At 47.8% G+C, this 9,401-nt stretch overlaps 2 protein-coding genes across 15 annotated transcripts in view; one reads left to right on the top strand and one right to left on the bottom strand.

Annotated features, from left to right (window-relative positions):
* PIK3IP1 (phosphoinositide-3-kinase interacting protein 1) overlaps positions 1-9,401 on the top strand; it is a 28,795-nt gene that overhangs the window by 11,138 nt on the left and 8,256 nt on the right. For 2 of the 6 annotated variants that reach the window (XM_017499551.2, XM_017499548.2), the window contains one exon: positions 1,638-3,332. The exons of the other annotated variants lie outside the window; for them this stretch is intronic. In XM_017499551.2, coding sequence (XP_017355040.1) covers positions 1,638-1,651 — 14 coding nt within the window. In that variant the 3' untranslated portion in view covers positions 1,652-3,332. Of the gene's footprint in view, positions 1-1,637; positions 3,333-9,401 lie in introns of those variants that run through there. 6 annotated transcript variants of the gene reach the window in all.
* Positions 4,851-9,401, bottom strand: part of LIMK2 (LIM domain kinase 2) — a 68,247-nt gene continuing 63,696 nt past the window's right edge. For 8 of the 9 annotated variants that reach the window (XM_017499545.2, XM_017499544.2, XM_017499547.2 and 5 more), the window contains 2 exons: positions 8,706-8,863; positions 4,851-6,655 (listed from right to left, as the gene is read on the bottom strand). In XM_017499545.2, coding sequence (XP_017355034.1) covers positions 6,511-6,655; positions 8,706-8,863 — 303 coding nt within the window. In that variant the 3' untranslated portion in view covers positions 4,851-6,510. The remainder of the gene's footprint in view (positions 6,656-8,705; positions 8,864-9,401) is intronic. The other variant, XR_001816759.2, reaches the window with a different exon arrangement.

Genomic DNA, 9,401 nt, shown 5'->3' on the forward strand with positions numbered 1-9,401 from the left:
AGAGACAGGGTTTCACCATGTTGACCAGGATGGTCTCGATCTCTTGACCTCGTGATCCACCCGCCTCGGCCTCCCAAAGTGCTGGGATTACAGGCTTGAGCCACCGCGCCCGGCCCTCATTATCATATTTTGAGGCAGATATTATCTCCATTTCACACGAGGAAACCAGAGAGGTTGTTTTGCCAAGAATTACGCAGCTAAGCCTGAGCTGGTACTAGAATACAGGTAAGGAGAACTGGAGGGTTTAAAGACAGTTCTGAGACACCTGTGCAACTCTTCCTCCGCTATACTCTTCCCTCCCCCACTCTTTTGTCCCACTATTCTTCCCCAGTCTCTAGAAGTCATTGTATTGAACATCTGATGGATGTGTAATCCATCTGATCTCATCCATGTCCCTGAGGAGGTCGGAAGCAGGCCCCTGTGTTGTTTCAGTCATCCATCAACTGCTTCTTCTGGGAAGAACCTGTTTCCTCTAACAGCTGAACCCATGTCTAGTCTAGTTGCTGGTTTTGGAGGATGCCAACTTGGGTCCTGGGTGCTGGTTCTGGTGTGCAATGTGCTGGATACTCATCAAGCCCTCTAGTCAGCACTAGGGGTGACCTGGTCCAGTGGAAAGGGTCCTACATGTGCAGACAGAAGACTGGGTTTGAGTCCCTGCTCCACTATTGTTTGTGGGGTGAATTTGGTCAGGTCAGAACTTCTGAGAGCATCAGCCAGAGAGGTGGATTTGAACCCACCACATCCTTGGAGAGTTCCTTAACTTCTCCAGGCCAGTGAATAAGCCCTAATTCTTAGGGTTGAGCTGAGAATGATGTGGGATAAGGTATATAAAGTCCTTAGCATGGAATAAGCACTCCACATGTAACATGGAGTTATACCGTGGTGTGACTGGGTCAGTGAGCACCATGAGAATTCAAAGGTATGTGAAATCTCTGAGAGATTTGATGATTACTGTCCCATCGACCTAAGCCGCCCTCAGTCCTTTTTGCCACCTGCATGGGTTAGAGACGGTCCATTTCCAGCATGGACTCACATCTTCTGGGACTTAGGATAAGAAGGCAGTCTCACAGCTGGATGATCACATCAGTTTTCTGGACAAATTTACGGGTTAAGTCAAAAGTTCAGATATTTCTCTGGGTCTCTGGGAGCCCTGGGTTGAAAGAATAAAACTGTGTCTTGCTTTAAGAGTCTCTATCTGGCCAGATGCAGTGGCTCACACCTGTAATCCCAATACTTTGGGAGGTAGGAGGACCACTTGAGCCCAGTAGTTTGAGACCAGCATAGGCAACATGTTGAGACACTGTCTCAACCACACACACACACACACACACACACAAAAAGGCTCTATCCCCTACTTTATTTTCATTGAGCTCCGGTGAAGCTACGTGAAGTCCATACTGCTGTCACCCTGTTTTCCAGATGGAGAACCTGAGACCAGAAGGGCAGGAGCTTCCTGTTGTTTAAGGCAGTCTGGCAGAATGAATATCCTAGTATCCTGGAACTGAGTTTGAGTCCTGGCTCAGCCACTGATTTGTTGTGACTATGGCAAGCTGCTGCTCCTGCTAGGCCTCAGGGATGCTATCTAATAAGCAAAGCTATGCAGGAGGCATAGGCTGAATGTTTTTCTTTCTTGCCAGGGGGAAGGACTTGAAAGAACAGCATGATCAGAAAGTGTGTGAGAGGGAGATGCAGCGAATCACCCTGCCTTTGTCTGCCTTCACCAACCCCACCTGTGAGATTGTGGATGAGAAGACTGTCGTGGTCCACACCAGCCAGACTCCACTTGACCCTCAGGAGGGCAGCACCCCCCTTATGAGCCAGGCTGGCACTCCTGGGGCCTGAGCCCCCTCAGTGGGCATGAGCCCATGCAGACACTGATGCAGGACAGCCCACCCTCCTACAGCTGGGAGGATCTACCACTTTGCGTTCTGGTTAAAACCCTACCATTCCCCCCCTTTTTTGGTGAATCCTAATAAGTGACAGAAGGAGGTAGTGCTGTGGGCTGAGGGTAAGGCTGGGCAGGGTCCTAACAGTGCTCCTTCTCCATCCCTTGGAGCAGGATTTTGCCTGTGGATGGAGGCAGTGGCAGCTCCCGCAGTGGTGCTGCTGATAAGGGCTTCCAAACATTGCCTGCACCCCTGGAACTGAACCAGGGATAGACAGGGAGCTCCCCCAGGCTCCTCTGTGCTTTACTAAGATGGTCGTAATCTCCACCATGGGCTTTAGTGGCATACACTGTTATTCATGGTTAAGGTAAAGCAGGTCGAGATGACATAAAAAAAATAGAGTTTTTAAAATATTTGGGATGGAACTCCATACTGACCTCTGAGAGCCTGGAAATGAGTTTGTACAGAAGTCAGAACTTCAGGTTGAGAATGAGATCTAGGTTTTGGGCTGCTGGTATGCTCCAGCTTGCTGGCAGTGATGTGCCTTGACAACCATGGGCCAGGCCTGGGCCCAGGGACTCTTACTGTTTCATAAGGAAAGGAAGGGAAGAATTGCACTGAGCATTCCACTTAGGAAGAGGGCAGAGAAGGATCTGCTCCTACCTTGGGCCACAGGAGTAGAGGCAGACCTGGGGTGCCCCAGTTTCTCTTCAGGGATGGACAGTGGTGACCTGTCTTCATTTCGCACAGGCAAGAAAGTAGTCAGCTAACCTATGGGAATTATACTGTGGGGACTTGGGAGCTGCTTCAAAGAGGTTAACGTGGAAACTAAGCTCAGAGGCAAGGTAATAAAGCACTTCCGGGATTGCTCCTGAAATGGGCCTGATTTAGCAGGTGGTCCTGTGGGTCCCCAGGCCAGCACCTTCCTGTAGGGCAATGGGGCTAGGGTCACAGCCCCTAACTTATAAAGCAATCAACCATTAGAAAGGGTTCATTAAGGCTTTTGGACATAGGGCCCGAGAGAGGAAAAAGTGACTTGCCCAAGGTTGTAGAGCAAGCTACTGGCATGGCCAGGGCCCAGCTTCCTGAGTGCAACATTTCTCCACTGCACTGTGCTAGCAGCTCAGCAGGGCCTCTGAGCCCTGATGTCACACTCAGAGGCCTTGGCATGTCCTAGCCATAGAGCTTCCTTTCCAGAGCCCTTCCACTGCCCTGCGGGGGAAGAGGGAGGTTAGTGGGGCTTTCTGTGGAGCCATCTGCTTTGGGGATCTAGACCTTAGGGGGTCTCTTGGTATTAATGATGCTGGAGAAGAGAATATTACTGGTTTCTACTTTTCTATAAAGGCATTTCTCTATATACATGTTTTATATACCTCATTCTGACACCTGCATATAGTGTGGGAAATTGCTCTGCATTTGACTTAATAATAAAAAAAAAAAAGACTCTACGTTACCAAGTTTTTGAGGGGTAACAGGAATATGCCCTGCCTGTAAGTTGAGATGCTTTGGGTTACCTTGTCAACACCTGTGTGGCAAGCTCTGGGACTTTTCGTCATTCATCCTGGCCCTGTTACTGGAGGGTGGCAACTGCAGCCTGTGTCCGGATTTTTTTTTTTTTCTTTGAGATGGAGTCTCACTCTTGTTGCCCAGGCTGGAGTGGAATGGCACTATCTCAGCTTACTGCAACCTCCACCTCCTGGGTTCAAGTGATTCTCCTGCTTCAGCCTTCCAAGTAGCTGGGATTACAGGCATGTGCCACCACACCCTGCGAATTTTTGTATTTTAGTAGAGATGGGGTTTTACCATGTTGGTCAGGCTGGTCTCAAACTCTGACCTCAGGTGATCCACCCACCATGGCCTCCCAAAGTGCTGAGATTACAGGCTTGAACCACTGTACCCGGCTTCTGTGTCTGATTTATTATCATCAGGAATCTTTCAGGTTGAAGCTGCAAGAAAGACAGGTGTGCAGGTGTCCCAATAAGGTGGTTGGTCATTGCAAAGCATCTCCCCTTCAGCACTGTTTCCAAGGTGGAGGTAGTTAAAATGAATGTCCAGACAGCCCTTGTCAAAGGTTGGAGTGCAGCAGGGGCGGGGGATGGGTGATGGGGGTGGTGCTGCAGCAGCCAAAGGGGGAATAACTACAGAGGAGGAAGGGTCACTGGGCTGCCTCAGCCGTGAGCTGAGGAAGTTCCCTGCAAGGTGACTCCTATGGCTCCAGAATGAAAGATATCAGTAGGAGTGTTTCCTGGACTATTAGCAAGGGATTTCAGCCACAGGTTCTCAGCCTCAGGAATACCCAGAAGACCTCTGCCCATGCCCAGACATTGCTCTGTGGTTCTGCCAGCAAAGTGTACTCCAGATCGTTTTTTTTCAGGAACCAGATCCTGTCCTAAAGTTGGATTCTTCAAGCTTTGAGAGTGCCTGGGAGAAATCACCTTCGGGTTTACGGATTTATATTGTGCCCAAGGTCCCACTAACCAGATAGCATTTTCCTTCCCAATGGTCACTCCTTAACAACATCCCCAACATGCAAAAGAAAGAAGAAACAGGTTTTCTCTTAAGCACTTGTAGGAAAACACAAGGGATGGGTTGACTTGCATTCACTTCTGTCCATTACAAAGGTGGCACCTAGCACTGAGGAAAGCAAGCCAGGATACCCAGGCTATAGAAGTATTCATATATTAGAGGATGAAAGGGTAGGGCTCCTAAGGAATGACTCAGCTGGCATGTGAGAGCCAGGCCAGGAAAAGATCATAGTCACACCTGCTGCAAGGAAGGGGCTGGCTCAGGTGGGATATGTACATATACCCTAGAGCAGATTGGTATCTACTTAAGGTAAGGGTTTTAGACTTGGGTGCATGAAAACCCTCTGTTATGGGGAGCTTGTGTGGGCTAGGCCAGAAGGTGGCTAGCAAACCCTCTACATTTGTGTCCCTGAGCCAGTCATGTTTTCACTCTCCATACTGCCAGTTATGTTAGCTGCTTAATTTATTTAGTCTGATCAATGGCCCAGTTCAGGCCCACCACTCCCATACTTGCTGGGGACGCCGGGACACAGCCCACCACACAGTGCTAAACTGTGCTGCTGCTGAGAGTCCAAGGCGCAGCCCTACAGCAAGCTTGCAAACTTCACACATAAGTACAGTCTACATAGCAAGTAAACTCTGACCAGAGATGATATCTGTTCCCACAACTCATCAGGTCTATGTACAATATTCACATACCACCCAAAAGATATAACAAGATAATATTAACAGCAACCACTCTCCTCTATCAATTCCCCCTGCTCCAATACAACCACCACACATTGCACTAATACCCCAAACCCATTCCCAATTTATTAAATATGGTGCAAGCTCACAGACACTTAGGAAGAGGCAAATCTAGTTGTGCTGAAAAGTTCCTAGAGCTCTGGGAGCCAAGATGGAGGGTAGCCCCAGGCTTTCCAGTACCTTCAGATGTGGCTCAGGAGGATGCTGCCAGAAGCCAATGAGCTGGGAGAGCAAACAAGGGAGGTAGAAGTCATATGGCCCAGCTCAGGGAGCTGTCTCTCTCAGCATCTTAGCTTTAGGACTCTGCCACCATCTTTTCCCAGCCCAAGCTGCTGCCTAAACCAGGCATGTTGAAGGGTGAGCAATGGTTGCCACGAGGCCAAGACCAAGAGATTGCTGAGACTCCCACTCCCCTGTCTCAAACTCTAGGCCTGTGACAAGCCACGCTATCCTCCAGAACCCATCTAGCTTTAGGCAAAATGTCTTAGGCATCTGACTAACCAGAGTATGAGTAACAGAAACCAGCATCTGGGCTTTCTAGAGGGCAGGGCCTCTTTCTAGCCCCCCAGCCTCTTCCTGTGCTTGTAAGTGACTGTTTTTTGCAGATGGAAAGGATGTTGTTCATAAGCTCTCAGCCAGTCTCCAGTAGTAAGTTTGAAAACATGAGGTGGAGGCTTCCCCTCACATTGATGTGGTCCCTGGGCTGGCTAGAGCCAGTAAGAAGGTGAACAGAAACCAGCCCTTTCTCTAACTCCTGGCCTGTTCCACCACATATTAAGGGATTCCTCAAAACCTACTCCCTCAACCTTGCTCCAGGAAGGGTAGGATCTGGAGTGGAAGTGGGGAGCATCACTGTGTTTTTCACATCCTTCGAGTACCTCCTGGCCACCAGTCTCTTTTGTCCACACTCCCACTTGAAGTCTTCCTGCACCCAGCTGGACTAGCAACTTCAGAGTTCACAGGGAGGTTCACCCTGGGATCCTGCCAAGCAGGTCCAGGCCATGCTGATTAGTGTAAGCAAGAGGCTCCCATGATCCACTCCCAGAGAGTTCCTGCGTGGATCTGAGTAACAGATGTCCCCTGGCTCAAAGGCCAGGTTTTTTGTTGTTCTTCACAGCTTTCAGGCAAGTATTGGATTTACAGACGGTAACCAGGCCTCAAAACCTGTGGAGATACATTTCCCAGGTGCTGCGCCCACTTGCCTCCTGGGGAGGTAGTAGGAATGGCTTGTTCTGCTTCTAAACAGGCCACCAATCCACAGGAAGCCCGGAGGGCCCTGCTCACAGCAGGGATGGGGCACAGAGGGGCAATGCTGGTTGTGGAACACCCCCCTGCAGGGGGCTGGGCCAGGGCTAGGGGGGTGAGTCCCGGGTCAGGCCGTACTGCATGCTCACAGTGTGGTCCAACTCCTCCAGCTCTGCAGGCAGCGGGATGCCCAGCTCCCCCAGGTACAGAGAGAGGGCCTCAAAGGAGTCCTCCAGTTTCGAGAATGGTGGTCTAGAAGGAAAAGAGGTAAATCAGAGGCAGGTGCAATATAAGCAGGGCCACGGGGTGGGTGGGAGGAATCTAGGCTTAGCTACTTCCTGGTTGTATGACCTCAGACAAACTCCTTCACCTAGCAGTGCCTCTGTGAGAAATGGTCATAATATAATGTTACTACTACCTCACATATTTGCTATAAAGATTAGATAACACCATGAGAAGGCTGGCCTAGCTGGAGTAAGTACTAAAACAAAAAAATAAGAGAAAAAGGCCCCTCCCATATCTTAGATAAAATGTAATTATCAAAGGTGGAACTGGAAACCCCAAGCTCCTAGTGCCACGGAAATGGCTTGGCTGCCCTGGGAGCCTAAGACAGCTCAGGCATATTCCTCTTCCTCCAAGTTTATGCCTAAATGTCATGTTACCTCAGTGAGGCCTGCTCTGATGATCATATTTAAAATTGCAACTTGTACCCTAAATAATCATCTTTACTTGGCTTCACTCTTTTTTCCATAGCACTTGCCACCTTCTAATATTCAATACAGTTTACTTATTGTATCTCCTGTATGATATAGTAGATACCATGCTAGAATATATGTTCTATGAGGGTAGGTACCTTTATTTAATTCACTGCTATAACCGAAGAGCTTAGAACAGTGCCTAGCACATAGTAGGCACTCAATACTGTGTGTGTATATATATATATATATTTTTTTTTAACAAATTAAAGATAGATATTTAGAATGACTGGCAAGGGGTATTAGAAAACAAATAGTGTGTGGCTTCACAATTTCTCCTCAAGCTCATACACTGGTGTTACTGAAGGACTGCAGTCCTTGGCCTATAAAGGAAGAAGGTATAGATTCTCCAACCTGGGGACCGCTGGAAATCATTTTTAAATAAAGATTATGTGCCAACTGGTTATCCTGGGAGGGTGGAGTTAGGGGTGAGGAGAATGTTGAGCGGCATATTGGTTAAGGGAGATTATAGAAGACATATTTCCTATGCTATATATCTTGGTAATGTTTGAACTTGTTTTTAAAAGGAACATGATTTTTGATGGCAGGAAAAAAAACCACAAAAATTCTAGTTTTTTAACCAGAAACTTGAAAAGACCTAGGGTAACTCTGTAATATTGAAATTATCACCTGAGAAGAATAAAGATAATTTTTTTTTCTCATATGCAAGATACATTCAGAATAAAGGTAATTTTGAAAATACTTCTTTAAAGGGGAAATTAGCTAAATGCATAAAACTGCTCACTGTAGTTAATACCTATTGTAAAAGAGAAACTGGAAAAACCTGAACATCTACATTACAATATGTTCAGTTTCTCAATAGAATTTCATGTTGTCAACAAAAATGATAAACAGAAAGACTGGGTAGTAACAAGGGAAATGCAGGGCAAAATACAGAACTAGTTACTATTAAAAAAAAGTATATGTATAGATATGGACAGGAATATGGAAAGATGAATACACTTATTGTGAGCAAATAGTTTGGGTGAATTTTCTTCTTTTAAACTTTTTCATTGTTTTGCGATGGAGCCTTGCTTTGTCACCAGGCTGGAGTGCAGTGGCACAATCTCAGCTCACTGCAACCTCCACCGCCTGGGTTCAAGTGATTCCCCTGCCTCAGCCTCCCGAGTAGCTGGGACTACATGTGCACACCACCATGCCTGGCTAATTTTTTTTGTATTTTAGTAGAGCGAGGGTTTCACCATGTTGGCCAGGATGGTCTTGATCTCCTAGCCTCATAAGCCACTCACCTTGGCCTTCCAAAGTGCTGGAATTACAGATGTGAGCCACCGCGCTCCAGCCTAAACTTTCTTTTAATTAAAGGCTGTGGCTCTGTATCCTATCCAGCTTACTTGATGCTATGTCTTTACTTCTCTCTCCTCTAACCTGTACAAACAAGTTGTCAGGTAGCTTCAGGGGTTGACAGCCACATTCTTGACCTCCAGGCTTCTCTCACCCCTGTGCTTGGGAAGGGCTCAGGGATGGCCTAAGGCTGAGGCAAACATCCCAGCACCCTGTAAGCTGTGAGAAAGAGGCAGGATACCAACCTGCTCTCAGGCTCTAGTCTGCAGCAGATGGCGGCCAGCGGGAAGAAGGCTGGGGGACAATCTGTAGGAACAAACTTCTCCCAGAAAAGCTTCACATTGAGGCCAAAGTCCAGTGTTCGGGGAAGGCAGTCAGGATCTGCATACACCTGCCCAATAATCTGTAGGGTGAGAAGACAGCTGTTTACGAAGGACGACAGAGGCCACAGATACATGGCAAGGGAAAAGGATGCTGGTATGTGGACAGGAAGAATGGGCAGAAGAGGGGTTGGCACAAACATAGGTTAGAGAGCTCTCCCCATCACCAATCATCTCTCCAAATCTTGCTAATCCAGATCTGTCTTGACTGAGAGGTTACTGAAGAGGACTGAGAAGGGACCTCACTATAGAAGCCAAGTGTCCCAAATTGGCATCTGGAGGCTAGCAGCTTCCATTCATCCCACTCTGCCCTGCCTGTGTCTCCCTGTGGCTGTGTGTCTGCCAGAGTTAAGGTTCTGTGAGGTGCTGAGTCTGATTCATGTCTGAAACCCTTTGGCACCAGCCTAGTGCTTTGTACACAGATGTTCAATTAACATCTATTAAAGAAAACAGTTTTTAAAAAACCTGGCCGGGCGCGGTGGCTCAAGCCTGTAATCCCAGCACTTTGGGAGGCCAAGGCGGGTGGATCACAAGGTCAAGAGATCAAGACCATCCTGGTCA

The sequence above is a fragment of the Cebus imitator genome, unplaced genomic scaffold (genome assembly GCF_001604975.1).
Source record: "Cebus imitator isolate Cc_AM_T3 unplaced genomic scaffold, Cebus_imitator-1.0 Scaffold258, whole genome shotgun sequence".
Lineage (NCBI taxonomy): Eukaryota > Metazoa > Chordata > Mammalia > Primates > Cebidae > Cebus > Cebus imitator.